Source organism: Phyllobates terribilis, unplaced genomic scaffold, assembly GCF_046119375.1.
Source record: "Phyllobates terribilis strain yellow unplaced genomic scaffold, ASM4611937v1 Scaffold_1__5_contigs__length_1240528914, whole genome shotgun sequence".
NCBI classification, from domain to species: Eukaryota; Metazoa; Chordata; class Amphibia; order Anura; family Dendrobatidae; genus Phyllobates; species Phyllobates terribilis.
In genome coordinates this window covers 830,396,589-830,413,068 of record NW_027362761.1, presented here as the reverse complement: position 1 = coordinate 830,413,068, position 16,480 = coordinate 830,396,589, and the positions used below count along the sequence as shown (strand labels likewise).

General features: G+C 43.0%; 1 protein-coding gene across 5 annotated transcripts in view; it reads left to right on the top strand.

Annotated features, from left to right (window-relative positions):
* FAM13A (family with sequence similarity 13 member A) overlaps positions 1 to 16,480 on the top strand; it is a 246,068-nt gene that overhangs the window by 34,450 nt on the left and 195,138 nt on the right. For 4 of the 5 annotated variants that reach the window (XM_073638068.1, XM_073638063.1, XM_073638065.1 and 1 more), the window contains exon 2: positions 13,379 to 13,568. In XM_073638068.1, the coding sequence (XP_073494169.1) occupies positions 13,379 to 13,568 (190 nt within the window). Of the gene's footprint in view, positions 1 to 373; positions 416 to 13,378; positions 13,569 to 16,480 lie in introns of those variants that run through there. The other variant, XM_073638073.1, reaches the window with a different exon arrangement.

Here is a 16,480-nt window from a genome sequence, read left to right as displayed (position 1 = left end):
CTGGCAGTTTTCTAATACAATGAATTCTATTGTGAAGCTCGGATTAAATCGCTCACCCTTCTCCTGGGACATAGCTAAGCATTCGTGCAGTTGCAAAGCATGTCTATACTAATAGGGTTTAGGCTTTTGTCACATGACCCATAGCTTATTACCAATAGCTGCCTCGGGATCAGATTTCTCCAGGATGATGCTCTTCTCAGCCATGTGCATGCTTGTAAATCATGGGGAGTGAGAAGTGTATGATATGCACACTGAGCACTTTACCCATATGTCCTGTTACTAGTCCTATCCAGAAAGGGATTATTGCAAGAAGCAGGTGGTCTCAGTGGATTGGTGACTTATTTCATCTTCTCATATACAGCAGTTCTTCCAGACATTTCCTGAAAGGATGGGGGCTGGAGCACTTACTCTATGTGTGAGTATAGACATGTCTATGAGTCATTAGAACCTGGCACTGTTAGCTGCTCCCACTACTTCTGGATAAAATGACTATATGATACTAGTCTGCTTCCATAAAAACTCTATGATGCATGATTAAATATTTGCTTAGAAGACGGGGATAATGAAATATTCACTAGGAAACTGTTACTGTAATTAGACTTGGGATACTTACATTGTGTGTTGTTTTCTAGCAGATATCAGTGTTACAAGCCCCATGGTTACTACATGGGTCTTCACATGTTAGCATGTGTAGTAGTTTAGGCTGTTATCAGCGAGTAAATGACATCTTGCAATCTCATATATTCCTGTACAGACATCCAAATGCAGTCTGCAGTGGTAATCCTCTAAAATACTGCAAGCCTGACAGACCCCGATCACAAGTCTTCAAGATTCATTTGGACAAAAGTTCCAAAATATCTGTCGTAGGTCTCATTTATACGAAAACAATGTTGTGGTAAAAGGGAGTAAAACACTTTGAGGCATATTTATTTCTTACACAGTGCAAACTTATGATGTTTGATAAATTTGGAGTTTTTTTAGACTGATTAAAGGGGTTGTCCAGTACTTTATATTACCCCCCCCCCCCAAAGTATCCCCCGGGGGCCCCTAAGGATTTGTGTAATTAGCTTACGTTGCAGATACTGCCTGTGAGTGGCGCTATCACTGGCCGCTCACAGGCATCACGTGACCCCCGGCTGCAGCCGGCGCTGACATCCGCTGACGTCATGACTAGTGCTGGCCGGGGGTCTCTGTCTTCTGGGTTCCACGGTGGATGCCAGGCTGTGGGCGGGGTTACCCCCACATCACACCCGGCATCCAACGCGTGCTCTGCCTCTCCCCATTCATTGGGAAAGTGCACGGTGGATGCTGGGTGTCACACGGGGGGTAACCCCGCCCACAACCCAGCAGCCACCGCGGGAACCTCAGTGCTGAGTCACGCCTCACTTGTCGTGATGCCTGTGAGCAGCCAAGGATAGCGCCGCTCACAGGCAGTATCTGCAACATAAGCGAATTACAAAAATTCTTACGGGCCCCGGGGGGATACATTGGGGGGGGGGGGGGTAATCTAAAGTACTGGACAACTTCTTTAATCTAAATTTATGCCACATATTACTTGGCTTACTTTGTGCCAGAAATTTGTGCACGTTTCATCCTGCGCTGTCACGTGTAGGCCACAACCTGTTTCTAGTAAAGACATGCCCCTTTATTGAATAATTAGTAGGAAGTGCCTAAATAACATAATAATAAATATGTGGTGCATGAAAGCCAGGAAAGACAGTTTTTGGGGCATATTGTATCCGAATTCTGGTACATATAGCTTAGTAAATCTATCACTTTATATTTTCCATTGTTAGGGTATGTGCATACAATGTCTTTTTCAGGCGAACTCCACAAAACTGCCACAAAAAGTGGACTTAGTGCACAGCAATGTAAAAGCGACAAAATACACAAAGACGCATACATAGACCACAATCTTATGCGTTATGCCGGTGACTTGCATAGTTTGCAAGCCCTGTCCTACTCACTGTGTTCACCGCTCTGCTCCTCCCAGTATCAAACCCTCTCACTGAGCTACCTCGTGCAATGCTTCTAGCACTCCTACTTCCTCCTGTTGTTGGAGAGTCTCTACCCAGTTATAGGGAGGCGTGGCCAGACTCTGCAGGAATTTAAAGCCACTGTGTCCTGCAGAGTTTTGCTTCCCTGGCCTATCCCCTGCCCGCAGTGGAAATAATGAGCATCTTCTTCCTCCACTCCTTCCCTGAACTTAGGTTCTAGTGGCAGTTGTTTCTAGTTCCCTTTCTAGGTGCTTTATGTAGCGCTATTGCCTGCGCCCCTGAATGGTGTCCCCCTTACCCTCCATGTAGGGATTCTGGCTTACTTACCGCCCCAGCCCCACGGTGTGGTCCCCAGCGTGTTACCTGCTTCCTGCTCTGTACTGAGTCCCGGCGGCGCTTCTAGCGCGCAAGCTTCCCTGTTCTTCAAGGGGCAGTGCGCACATATAGTGAATTTCTCTCAACTTGTTGCTGAGAGGCATTTAGCATAATGAGTTCACCTTCTGGATGGCTCTCAGCCTATTGCTGGGAGTCATCCTGTATAAAAGACTCCCTCTCCCTTAGGGAGTCACCGAAACGACAGCTTTCATTAGTGTGTAGTCTCCCCTACTAGTGAGTTGTTAAGTCCTTTGGTCCTGGAGTGCCCAGTGTCCTGAACCTGAACCCCTGGCCCTCGTGTGGCCAAGGTCCTGAACCCGAATCCCTGGTCCCGGTGTGTCCAGATCATGAACCTGAATCCTTGGTCCATGTGCAGCCAGAGCCTGAACATTGGTCCTGGTGCGGCCAGTCCTGTCCCCCGAAGTCCCCTGGTCGTGGTGCGGCCAGTACCTGAACATTGTCCCCTGGTCATAGTGGGGCCAGTGCCTGAACATTGTCCCCTGGTCATGGTGCGACCAGTGCTTGAACACTGTCCCCTGGTCCTGATGCGACCAGTGCCTGAACATTGTCCCCTGGTCCTGATGCGGCCAGTGACTGAACATTGTCCCTGGTCCTGATGCGGCCAGTGCCTGACCTTGTCCCCTGGTCCTGATGCGGCCAATGCCTGAACATTGTCCCCTGGTCCTGATGCGACCAATGCCTGAACATTGTCCCCTGGTCCTGGTGCGGCCAGTGCTTGAACATTGGCACATCAGTGCCTGATAACAGCGAGAGCGGCGAGGCTGAGGGGAGAAGTAGTCTACTCAGCTGAGCCGGGGCTGTATGTGGTGTAAAAATCAATATTAACCCCTTTACCTCCGAGGGTGGTTTGCACGTTAATGACCAGGCCATTTTTTATAATTCTGACCAATGTCACTTTATGAGGTAATAACTCTGGAACGCTTCAATGGATCCCTCTGATTCTGAAATTGTTTTTACGTGACATATTATACTTCATGATAGTGGTAAAATTTATTCAAGATGACTTGCATTTATTTGTAAAAAAAAGCGGACATTTGGTGAAAATTTAGAAAATTTTGCAATTTTCAATCTTTGAATTTTCATGCCCTTAAATCTGAGAGATATGTCACACAAAATAGTTAATAACATTTCCCACTTGTCTACTTTACATCAGCACAATTTTGGAACAAATTTTTTTTTTTGTTAGGAAGTTATAAGGGGTTAAAAGTTGACCACCGATTTTTTAAGGACCACATCACATTTAAACGGACTTTAAGGGGCCTTTATGACAGAAAATACCCAAAAGTGACACCATTCTAAAAACTGCACCCCTGAAGGTGCTCAAAACCACATTCAAGAAGTTTATTAACCCTTCAGGTGCTTCACATGAATTTTTGTAATGTGTAAGAAAAAAATTAACATTTAGCTTTTTTCACAAAAATGTTAATTTAGACCCCAATTTTTTTTATTTGCGCAGGGGTAACAGGAAAAAATGGACCCCAAAATTTGTTGTGCAATTTCTCCTGAGCTTGCCGATACCCAATATGTGGGGGAAAACCACTGTTTGGGCGCACGGCATGGTTCGGAAGGGAAGGAGCGCCATTTGAGTTTTTGAATGTGAAATTTGCTTGAATAATTAGCGGACGCCATGTTGCGTTTGGAGAGCCCCTGATGTGCCTAAACAGTGGAAACCCCCCACGAAGCATATGGTGCGGAGACTTGAGCATGTCACTCGAGCACCCGCAATACTTGGTGCATACCAGAGCACCAGAAGCAAACTCAAGTAGCGAGCACTTGCGCTCAACACTAGTCGCAATATCGTCATAATTTTTTTTCTTTAATTTTGAAAAAATCACAACCCTAGCCATAGCACAGCCCTAACCCTAGCACAGCCCTAACCCTAGCACAGCCCTAACCCTAGCACAACCATAACCCTAACCATAGTACAACCGTAACCCTAGAGTTTATTTGATTAGACGACTCTATTCTTTGGGTTGGTGCGATGCATTTTTTGATCGCTTTCTATTCCGATTTTTGGGAGGCAGAATAAACAAAAACCAACAATTCAGGAATTTTTTTTTCTTATGCCTTCCGCATGTGGTAAAATTGATAAGGCAGCATTATTCTTTGGGTCAGTGGTACCACATTTATATTGTTTTTTTTTTTTATGTTTTGGCGCTTTTACACAACTATTTTATAGAGAAAAATAATTTTTTTGTATCGCTTTATTCTGCGAGCTATAACTTTTTTATTTTTCGGCTGATGGAGCTGTATGGCGGCTTGTTTTTTGCGGGACAAGATGACGTTTTCAGCGGTACCATTTTTATTTACATTCGTCTTTTTGATGGCGATTTATTCCATTTTTTGATTGGCAGTATGATGATAAAGCATTGTTTTTTGCTTTGTTTTTTATTTTATTTTTTTACAGTGTTCACTAAAGGGGTTAACTAGTGGGGCAGTTTTATATGTCAGGTCGTTCCGGACGCAGCGATACTAAATATGTGTACTTTTATTTTGTTTATTTATTTTCATAATAATATTTATTTATTGGTACAGTATATTTTTATTTTTGGGGGATTTTTTTTCCATTTTTGTTTAAATATTTTGACAATTTTTTTTTTCACTTTCTGACACTTTTTTTACTTGTACACTATGTCCCACTATGGGACTTTCACTTTTTACAGTCTGATATCTTATATAGTATAGAGATGCAGGAGCATCTCTATGCTATATACAGCATAGAGATGCAGGAGCATCTCTATGCTATATACAGCCTTTCAGCACTACATGCAGAAGTTACTTTGGTCGTGCACTGCGCATAACCAAAGTAACTTCTTGCCTCTTGGTGAGCCGGAGGTCGTCATGACAACATCGGGTCACTATGACAACATCCGGGACCCGGCACAGACAGCGCGGGACACCGGAGAGGAGGCAAGTATCGGCGCTTACCTCCCCTTGCTCCCGGAATGCTGTGATCGATTTCAATCGCAGCATTTCAGGGGTTAATGTGCCAGCAGCACATTTTGAACGGTAGTGTGTTTATATATATATATATATATATATGTATATAATGATATAGCCGGAGATGCGTGTCTCTGTCTGAAGCCTTTATAGACTGTGCAAGCATGTGCTCGCCAGAGTTAGCCTGACTGCCATTAGGTACCGAGATGAGATCCTCAGACCCCTTGTGAGACCATATGCTGGTGTGGTTGGTCCTGGGTCCTCCTAATGCAGGACAATGCCAGATCTCATGTGGCTGGAGCGTGTCAGCAGTTCCTGCAAGATGAAGGCATTGAAGCTATGGACTGGCCTGCCCGTTCCCCAGACCTGAATCCGATTGAGCACATCTGGGACATCATGTCTCGCTCCATCCACCATTGCACCACAGACTGTCCAGGAGTTGGAGGATGCTTTAGTCCAGGTCTGGGAGGAGATCCCACAGGAGACCATCCACAACCTCATCAGGAGCATGCCCAGGTGTTGTAGGGAGGTCATACAGGCACGTGGAGGCCACACACAATACTGAGCCTCATTTTGACTTGTTTTATGGACATTACATCAAAGTTGGATCAGCCTGTAGTGTGTTTTTCCACTTTAATTTTGGGGGTGACTCCAAATCCAGGCCTCCATTGATTAATAAATTTGATTTTCATTGATGATTTTTGTGTGATTTTGTTGTCAGCACATTCAACTTTGTACAGAACAAAGTATTCAATGAGAATATTTCATTCATTCAGATCTAGGATGTGTTATTTGAGTGTTCCCTTTATTTTTTTGAGCAGTGTATATATACACTGTGTTCCAAATTATTATGCAAAAAGTGTTTAGGAGTGATAAGGTAAGAATTTTTTTGTTTGTCAGTTAAACTCATTGATAGTGATGTGTGTCGGGGCTCTTTATATCACTGTATGCAATTGCAGACACCTGTGCTAGATAGTTTGGCAGGTGTGTCCAATGAAAGGCAAGACTACTTAAGAAGGCTGTCCCACATTATTAAGCAGCCTACATTTTCTGCCAAAATGGGAAAGAAAAAGGATGTGTCGGCTGCTGAGAAGCAAGAAATTGTGGAGTGTTTAGGTCAAGGCATGACTACAATCAACATTGCCAAGACACTTCATCATGATCATCGCACAATCAAGAAGTATGTAGCTGATTCACAGTACACACGTGTGCGTGCTGATAAGGGCAAATTGAGGAGGCAAAAAAGCCTTGTCATAGCAGCAGACAAGTTTTTGAAGCTGCTGGTGCCTCCAACGTCCCCCAAACAACAAGATGCAGGGTCATTCAGAGGTTTGCAGCTGTGCGTAAGCCATCCTGTCGACCTCCTCTATCCACTGCACACAAGCAGAAACGGCTCCAGTGGGCCAAACAATACATGAAGACTGACTTCAAAACTTTTTTGTTCACCGATGAGTGCCGTGCAATGCTCAATGGTCCAGATGGATGGAGTGGAGAATGGCTGGTTGATGGACACCCCATGCAAACACGGCTACGGCGCCAACAAGGAGGAGGTGGAGTAATGTTTTGGGCTGGAATCATGGGGAGAGAGATTGTCGGCCCCTTTAGGATCCCTGAAGGGGTAAAGATGAACTCCATAATGTATGTTCAGTTTCTCAAACAGCACTGCCTGCCATGGTTCAAGAAGAAAAACCGTGCATTCCGCAGCAAGATCATTTTCATGCATGATAATGCACCGTCTCATGCTGCGCATAACACATCTGCATCTCTGGCTGATATGGGCATAAAAGGGGACAAACTTATGATGTGGCCACCATGCTCCCCTGACCTCAACCCCATTGAGAACCTCTGGAGCATCATCAAAAGGAGTGTCTATGATGGCGGGAGGCAGTTCACATCTAAGCAACAGCTCTGGGAGGGTATTCTGTCCTCATGCAAAACAATTGAAGCAGAAACCATCCAAAACCTGACAAATTCAATGGACGAGAGAGTTCAGAAGCTCCTTTCGAACAAGGGGTCCTATGTGAAAATGTAACATCACCTAGAATAAAGTTTTGAGTTGAAAACTGTTTGATTTCAGTTTGTAATAACCTGCTAATGCTTATAATTTCAAAAATGACCATTTTTTTGTTCTTTATTAAAATGAAAAGGTTGAAAACTCTGCTGTGCATAATAATTTGGAACATGCATTTTGAGTGCAGTTTGAGTGTTTTATTTTTTTTAAAATATACTGTTATCATAGGCAGTTTATACAAAAACCTTTCAATTGTACTCTAATAGTTATTTGACTGGAAAATTACAATGACTGCAATTCATATAGGTAATTTGGGAAAATCTGAGAAAATATTATTTGCATAATAATTTGGAACACAGTGTGTGTATATGTGTGTGTGTGTGTGTGTGTGTGTGTGTATATATATATATATATATATATATATATATATATATATATACAGTACAGACCAAAAGTTTGGACACACCTTCTCATGTATAAATTTTTCTGTATTTTCCTGACTATGAAAATTGTACATTCACACTGAAGGCATCAAAACTATGAATTAACACATGTGGAATTATATACTTAACAAAAAAGTGTGAAACAACTGAAAATATGACTTATATTCTAGGTTCTTCAAAGTAGCCACCTTTTGCTTTGATGACTGCTTTGCACACTCTTGGCATTCTCTTGATGAGCTTCAAGAGGTAGTCACCGGAAATGGTTTTCACTTCACAGGTGTGCCCTGTCAGGTTTAATAAGTGGGATTTCTTGCCTTATAAATGGGGTTGGGACCATCAGTTGTGTTGTGCAGAAGTCTGGTGGATAGACAGCTGATAGTCCTACTGAATAGACTGTTAGAATTTGTATTATGGAAAGAAAAAAACAGCCAAGTTAAGAAAAACGAGTGGCCATTATTACTTTAAGAAATGAAGGTCAGTCAGTGCGAAAAATTGGGAAAACTTTGAAAGTGTCCCCAAGTGCAGTTGCAAAAACATCAAGCGCTACAAAGAAACTGGCTCACATGAGGACTGCCCCAGGAAAGGAAGACCAAGAGTCACCTCTGCTTCTGAGGATAAGTTCATCTGAGTCGCCAGCCTCAGAAATCGCAGGTTAACAGCAGCTCAGATTAGAGACCAGGTCAATGCCACACAGAGTTCTAGCAGCAGACACATCTCTATAACAACTGTTAAGAGGAGACTTTGTGCAGCAGGCCTTCATGGTAAAATAGCTGCTAGGAAACCACTGCTAAGGACAGGCAACAAACAAAGAGACTTGTTTGGGCTAAAGAACACAAGGAATGGACATTATACCAGTGGAAATCTGTGCTTTGGTATGATGAGTCCAAATTTGAGATCTTTGGTTCCAACCACCGTGTCTTTGTGCGACGCAGAAAAGGTGAACGGATGGGACTCTACATGCCTGGTTCCCACCGTGAAGCATGGAGGAGGAGGTGTGATGGTGTGGGGGTGCTTTGCTGGTGACACTGTTGGGGATTTATTCAAACTTGAAGGCATACTGAACCAGCATGGCTACCACAGCATCTTGCAGCGGCATGCTATTCCATGCGGTTTGCGTTTAGTTGGACCATCATTTATTTTTCAACAGGACAATGACCCTAAACACACCTACAGGCTGTGTAAGGGCTCTTTGACCAGAAAGGAGAGTGATGGGGTGCTACGCCAGATGACCTGGCCTCCACAGTCACCAGACCTGAACCCAATCTAGATGGTTTGGGGTGAGCTGGACCACAGAGTGAAGACAAAAGGGCCAACAAGTGCTAAGCATCTCTGGGAACTCCTTCAAGACCATTTCCGGTGACTACCTCTTGAAGCTCATCAAGAGAATGCCAAGAGTGTGCAAAGCAGTCATCAAAGCAAAAGGTGGCTACTTTGAAGAATCTAGAATATAAGACATATTTTCAGTTGTTTCACACTTTTTTGTTAAGTATATAATTCCACATGTGTTAGTTCATAGTTTTGATGCCTTCAGTGTGAATGTACAATTTTCATAGTTATGAAAATGCAGAAAAATCTTTAAATGAGAAGGTGTGTCCAAACTTTTGGTCTGTACTATATATATATATATATATATATATATATATATATATATATATATATATATATATATATATATATATATATATATATATATATATATATATATATATATATATATATATAATACAGGGTGGGCCATTTATATGGATACACCTAAATTAAATGGGAATGGTTGGTTATATCAACTTCCTGTTTGTGGCACATCAGCATATGGGAGGGGGAAAACTTTTCCAGATGGGTGGTGACTATGGCGTCCATTTTGAAGTCGGCCATTTTGTATCCAACTTTATTTTTTTCAGTGGAAAGAGGGTCATGTGACACATCAGACTTATTGAGAATTTCATAAGAAAAACAATGGTGTGCTTGGTTTTAACGTAACTTTAAACTTTCATGAGTTTTTTTACAAGTTTATGACCACTTATAAAATGTGTTCAAAGTGCTGCCCATTGTGTTGAATTGTCAAGGCAACCCTCTTCTCCCTCTCTTGACACACTGATAGCAACACCGCAGAAGAAATGCTATCACAGGCTTCCAGTATCCGTTGTTTCAGATGCTGCACATCCAAAGAAATGCCACCCTATACCATTACTGACCCACTGCCAAAAAGGTCATGCTGAAGGATGTTGCAGGCAGCAGATCGCTCTCCACGGCGTCTCCATACTCTGTCACATGTGCTCAGTGTGAATCTGTTTTCATTTGTGAAGGGCACGACTTTGGCGACTTTGCCAATCCTGGTGTTCTGTGGCAAATGCAAAGCGTCGTGCACGGTGTTGGGCTGTGAGCACAACCCCCATCTGTGGACGTCGGGCCCTCATGGAGTCGGTTTCTAACCATTTATGCAGACACATGCACATTTGTGGCCTTCTGGAGGTCATTTTGCAGGGCTCTGGCCGTGCTCCTCCTGTTCCTCCTTGCACAAAGGAGGAGGTAACGGTCCTGCTGCTGGGTTTAGGCCCTCCTATAGCTTCCTCCACATCTCCTGGTATCTGCTCCATGCGCTGGACACTGTGTTGACAGACACAGCTACCCTTCTTGCCACAGCTCGCACTGATGTGCCATCCTGGATGAACTGCACTACCTGAGCAACTTCTGTGGGTTGTACTGTAGACACCGCCTCATGCTACTGTACCTCTAGGGGTGAGAGCAATGGCAAAATGAAAAAGTGACCAAAACAACAGCCAAAAAGGATGAGAACAGAGAAATGGTCTGTGGTCACCACCTGCAGAACCACTCCTTTACAGGGAGTATCTTGCTAATTGCCTATCATTTCTACCAGTTCTCTGTTCCATTTGCACAACAGCAGGAGAAATTGATTCACAATCAGTGTTGCTTCATAACTGGACAGGTAGCTTTCACAGAAGTGTTATTGACTTGGAGTTACATTGTGTTGTTTAAGTGTTCCCTTTATTTTTTGAGCAGTGTATGTGTATATATATATATATATATATATATATATATATATATATATATATATATATATATATATATATATATATATATGCAACTACCCTCAATTACTTTTTATGTTTTTATATATATAATTTTAGATTTGAAAGAAAAAAAAATATCCTGTGCCGAAAATGTAACCTGGATGCTAATCAATGATGTGAGTCACTGATCATAGCTCAGTAGTTGCAGGTCACACACAAAGAGATGTTGTGGGCTAAAAAATTCCTGGGCTAAAGGTTGAGCAAGTGCGGATGATGAATGGCAATCAGTGATGTCACGGATCAGCTCTCAGTGTGGCAGTGAGTCGCATACAAAAATTATGTGAATGTAAAAATCAGATATTGACAGCGAAAAACAGTCCCGTGCCAAAATTTGTGCAGCAATGCTTAACCATCACTGCTTATCAGTTGCAGGATGCAGATATTGGTGGGAGAGTAGGTAATAGGGCCGGGATCAAGAAATGAGAGGTTAGGAGATTGAATTTGTTTCCGACTGCTGAATTAGCTTCAGCAGCAAAAACAGTATGTACAGAGCAGCAGCACTGTGAATGTAGTGAACCACAAGTCATACAAAGGCACAGCGAATGTCAGTCCTTGGAAATCAGATCACACTAGGGTATGCAGCTATTTTCCTTGGACTGTCACAGTGTTAGGAAAAAATCTGACATGTGCACAACCCCATAGAATAACATTGGTCCGAGTGATCCAATGTTTTGTCGGATCGCACTCTGACCGAAAGACGGCCTTGTGCAAGAGCCCTAAGCCTGATTAATTACATTTTCAGCTCTATTCATGGTTTAACTGTGGTCTCCAGCACAGTGATTGGAGTTTTAACATTAAATTGCTACGATTTGGCTGGTCAGAATTGATGTGCGATGGCCATAATGATGATTGAAAGAATTGTCCTCTACTCAGACCACCAGTTCTTAAATACTACATTCCCCAGTGTAAAATAAATATAACAGATACTGACTTCTAGCACCGGTGCTGTTCCAGCGATGGCCGAGCCAGGTCTTCCGGGTCTCGCGAGACCTTGTTATGCCATGTGAGTGTTGCCGTTAATCCTAGACTGCTATGGGCTGCAGTTCTTTAGGATAAACCTTGAACATCTGTGGGAGGTATGAGTGTGCAGCCCATTACTGACTGCTCATTGGTTGCAGTGCAAACGTTGCATAACAATGTCACACCAGCCCCAGCATTGACATCACTGGGACGGCACCAATGCAGGAGGTATCTTTTATTTTTATTTTACACTGGGGAATTTAATATTTAAGAAGGAGTTGTCTTTGTGGTTGACTACCCCTTTAAGATGACCATCTATACATGGTCACCTTGTCCTTAGACATGGTGACAATTTTCCCACCTGGCATACATTTACATTATATGTTGGAACGGGATTAAAAGTATAAGCTTCATCAGTACAAACCACACACCAGAATATCCTATTGCAAAGCTGCAGCAATTATTGGTAAAACTGTGTGCTTTGGCACAAATCGCTATGTGTACGGGTGAGCTAAATAGTGGTATGGCATCACTGATCCCTTGTACATGTGTATCTTGCAGTAGTGTGCCACACTGTCAGAATGTGCAGCAACACCGCAAGGGGGTTACCAACAATTACATTTGCGTTTCAGTGCAGCAACTGAAATTTCCTGTAAATTGCATGTGGTTTTACCACTGTCTTGGAGATGCCATAATCAAGCTATTTTACTTGTACTAAAGGTATTAAAAAAAAAAGGCAACAGTATCAAAACTAAAAAACAAAAGTGGTGATTTAATCCAAAGTGTTTAATTTATCCAAACGTGTCTTCCTATTCCTATTTACCACCGTTAACTCTTACAATGACAGTTCCCTGAGCACTAGCAATTCATTGGTAAGAACTGGGTTAGAGTACATCAGAAGTGTTGCAGTTAATGTATATTATTACATATTTTGTATATACTATTTTTTTTACATACTATAGAATATAGTATTCTTACTTTCTTACTTCTATAGCATGTTCTATAGAAGTAGGAATACTTTTCCTTGTGCGATTGCTGAGTGAAAAAGATGATTTCTGTCCTAAATAAGCAGGAACACAAGGACTAGAGGTGCCGCTTTAGCTCCTGGAGGACACACTTCCTGTCCAGCAACCAGTCCTGCTCAGACCCTGGATCTGCTGCAGCAGCAATAGACCTTTGTCGGGGGTTGAGGTAGCAGAGAACTGAGTTGTAGGCTGGTTCCTAATTCCGCCCAGAGGTTACTGTGGCAATATGGCTTGGAGACAACTGTGTTGAAAGAAAAGCCTGCTTGATATCCTAGATACAGGGAAGTTGTGTGAGTGCACCGCCCCCTGCTTGCCTGTGTGCTACTGCGAAAAGATCACTCCCAGTCTCAACACATCTTTTACTTGGGGATCAGTAACACTCGTCTCATTGCCTTGTTTCTTTTTATTTTTGTTATGGCCCAAAATGCTTGAACTTCTGAGTGCAAAACTCAGGCCAGAAATGCAGCCTCCTGTTGTTTCTGCTCATGACTGCTCTCTCTTCCTCTGCTCCTTTAAGCAAAGCAAAGCTGCTGTGAGGCTGAAGGAAGATATGAAAAAAGTGGTAGTGTGGCCTGGAAGAGGACAGCCCCCCATGCATCGCAAGAGATTTTTTGGAGTTCCACTCAAAGACTTACATAAAGAGGGTCTGGTCATGAATGGTGTGCCAGCCGTAGTGTGGAGCGTCGTGGAGTACTTACGCAGCGAAGGTAAGCTCTATAGCTTTATATGTTGTAAGGAGAACTTGCCTGAAACACTGGAATGTGCAAATGTTGTAGTTTTGCTTTAAAGATCACACTGTCATAGTTATTGAGATATATTCTCTTTGTAACCAATATTAAGAGAATGCATACCTGCTTAACCCCTTAATGACCAATAGACGTCTTTTTACTGACCTGCGATATAAGAGACTATCGTTCCCCGAAAGGTGACAATCCTGTAGCTGTCCGCTGTACATGATAGCTGACAACTTGCTGCATCAGCCATGATCTGTGTTGGCACCGAAAATGGACGTTTAAAGAAGGTGTCCATTAGTTTAGATTACCCCCCCCCCCCAATGTATCCCCCCGGGGCCCCTAAGGATTTTTGCAAATACCTTACGTTGCTTTTTCTGCCTGTGAGCGGCGCTATCCTTGGCCGCTCACAGGCGTCACGTGACCCCGCGCTGCCATCATGACAAGTGAGGCATGACTCAGCACTGGGGTCCCCGCAGTGGCTGCTGGGTTGTGGGCGGGGTTACCCCCTGCGTCACACCCAGCATCCACCAGGCGCTTTCCCAATGAATGGGTAGAGGCAGAGCGCGCGGTGGATGACGGGTATGACGCGGGGGTGTAACCCCGCCCACAGCCTGGCATCCACCGTGGAACGCGGAAGACGGAGACCCCCGGCTGCTGCCAGCACTTGTTGTGACATCAGCGGATGTCAGAGCCGGATGTCACGTGATGCCTGTGAGCGGCCAGTGATAGTGCCGCTCACAGGCAGTATCTGCAACGTAAGCTAATTACAAAAATCCTTAGGCACCCCGGGGGGATACATTGGTGGGGTAATCTAAAGTACTGGACAACCCCTGTAGCCCCTTAGATTCTGCTGTCAATAGTGACTGCAGAATCTAAATAGTTAACAGAGTGTGGGGCTCCCTCTTTAACCTCATCGGCACCCTGAGATCTTGATCGTGTGGTCCTGATATTTGCCATGGCAGGTAATGGCCAAATAACGGCCTTAGAGTCTGCCGGCTATACGGCCTGTTCAGAAGTTTTCGAAATTTAAGTGGTAAAAATAACCTTTTTCATTCTTGTCATGCCACTTCCCATTACTTCCTGAAAAGGACCAGAAGGGTTAATGAACTACCTGAAAGCAATTTTAAATACATTGAGGGGTGCGGTTTTTAAAATGGTATCACTTTTGGTGGTTTCTAACATAGAGGACCCCCAAAGTCACTTCTAAACTGAACAGGTATAACAGGAATAAGGCTATGTGCCCACAATGCAGAAATGCTCAGAATTTTTTCCTGAGCGTTTCTGCATCTCCCTTGCAGAAAAAACGCATGCGGATCATAGATGCGGATTGTACATGCGTTTTTCCTGCCAGGGACATGCGGATGAGAAGCGTTCTTCACATGCATTTCCGCATGCGGGTTGTCAAGCGCTTTCCAGGTGATAGCATCACTTGGAAAGTGCTTGTCAACTTGGTCACACTATATAAATCCATGCAAACGGCATGGATTTATATAGTGTGACCGAAAGAATGGTAAAATAAATAAAAAATAAATCTATACTTACCTTCCGATAGCCCCCGGAGTCTTTATTCGCTCCGTCCTGGCTTGCCGGCAGATCGCAGTACACTGAAGGACCTGCCGTCACATGACTATGACGTCAGCGCAGGTCCTTCAGTCCACCGCAAGTTGCCGGCAAGTGAAGAAGGCCATCAGAAGGTAAATATCATATTTATTTTTTCTTTTACTCTTTTTTTAACAGGTTCTATGGTACCTGGGTCCGGAGAAGACTCTCCTCTCCTCCACACCCGGGTACCATCCGCACATTGAAACTTTTGGATTCCGCATGTACAGATGCAGTGATGCGTAATCCATGCGTTCTAATGCAAGTCAATGGTGGCGAAAACGCAGCGCTTCCGCAAAATAATTGGTAGTGCTGCTTTTTTTTCCGCAATGGTAATCCGCAGCGGAAATTTCCGCAGCATGTGCACAGCACATGCTGATTATCATTGGGGAACATGGCAGGCCTTCTACCAAACGTTTTTTAAGCGTTTCTGCAGCGTTTTTGCCGCTGCGGAAACGCTTAAAAAACGCATCGTGGGCACAGAGCCTTAAAATATTTTTTGAAAATTTCCTTGAAAAAATGAATAATTACTCCTACATTTTTAAACCTTCTAAAATGCTAACAAAATACAACAACACTTTACAACTGGTGCTGATGTAAAGCAGGCATGAGGGAAATGTTATTTATTAATGTTTTTGTGTGGTATGACAATCGGGAATAAAGGGATAATCATTCAAAGTTTGAAAATTGCAATTTTAAAAACATTTTTGTCAAATTTCTGATAGGTTTTGTGTTTATTTATAAAAATATCAACCTAAATTTACCATTATTATAAAGTATCATGTATCTCAAAAAAACAGTCTCAAAATCAGTGGGATATGTTGAAGCGTTCAAGAGTTATTACTACATAAAGTGACACTGGTCAGATTTCAAAAAATTGGTCTGGTCACTAAGAGGTTAAATAAAATAATCCATTTATTATGAATTGGCATATATGTAATATCCTCTAAAAAGTTACTCTCCTCCACAATTCTGGGCAATTTATGCAGTTCGGAATTTCCTATTGCCCTTGTAGACAGCCTGCAGTCAGTAATGTAAGAAAACCCAGTATGTTGGGTGATAAATAAAAATTCAGTTAAAGGACCACGCCGGTGATTTTTTTTTCTCTCTCCTCTCGATAGCAATTAGTTGTGTATGTGTAATGAGTTTGGTAATATACTTACAGGTCACTAACTTCTGTTGAAAACAGCAGAAGATGGCGACTTGTGGGTATGTTACCAAACTCATTAAACATTAGCTCATGATTGCTACTAAAGGGAGAAATAAAAAATGTCACCGGAGTGGTC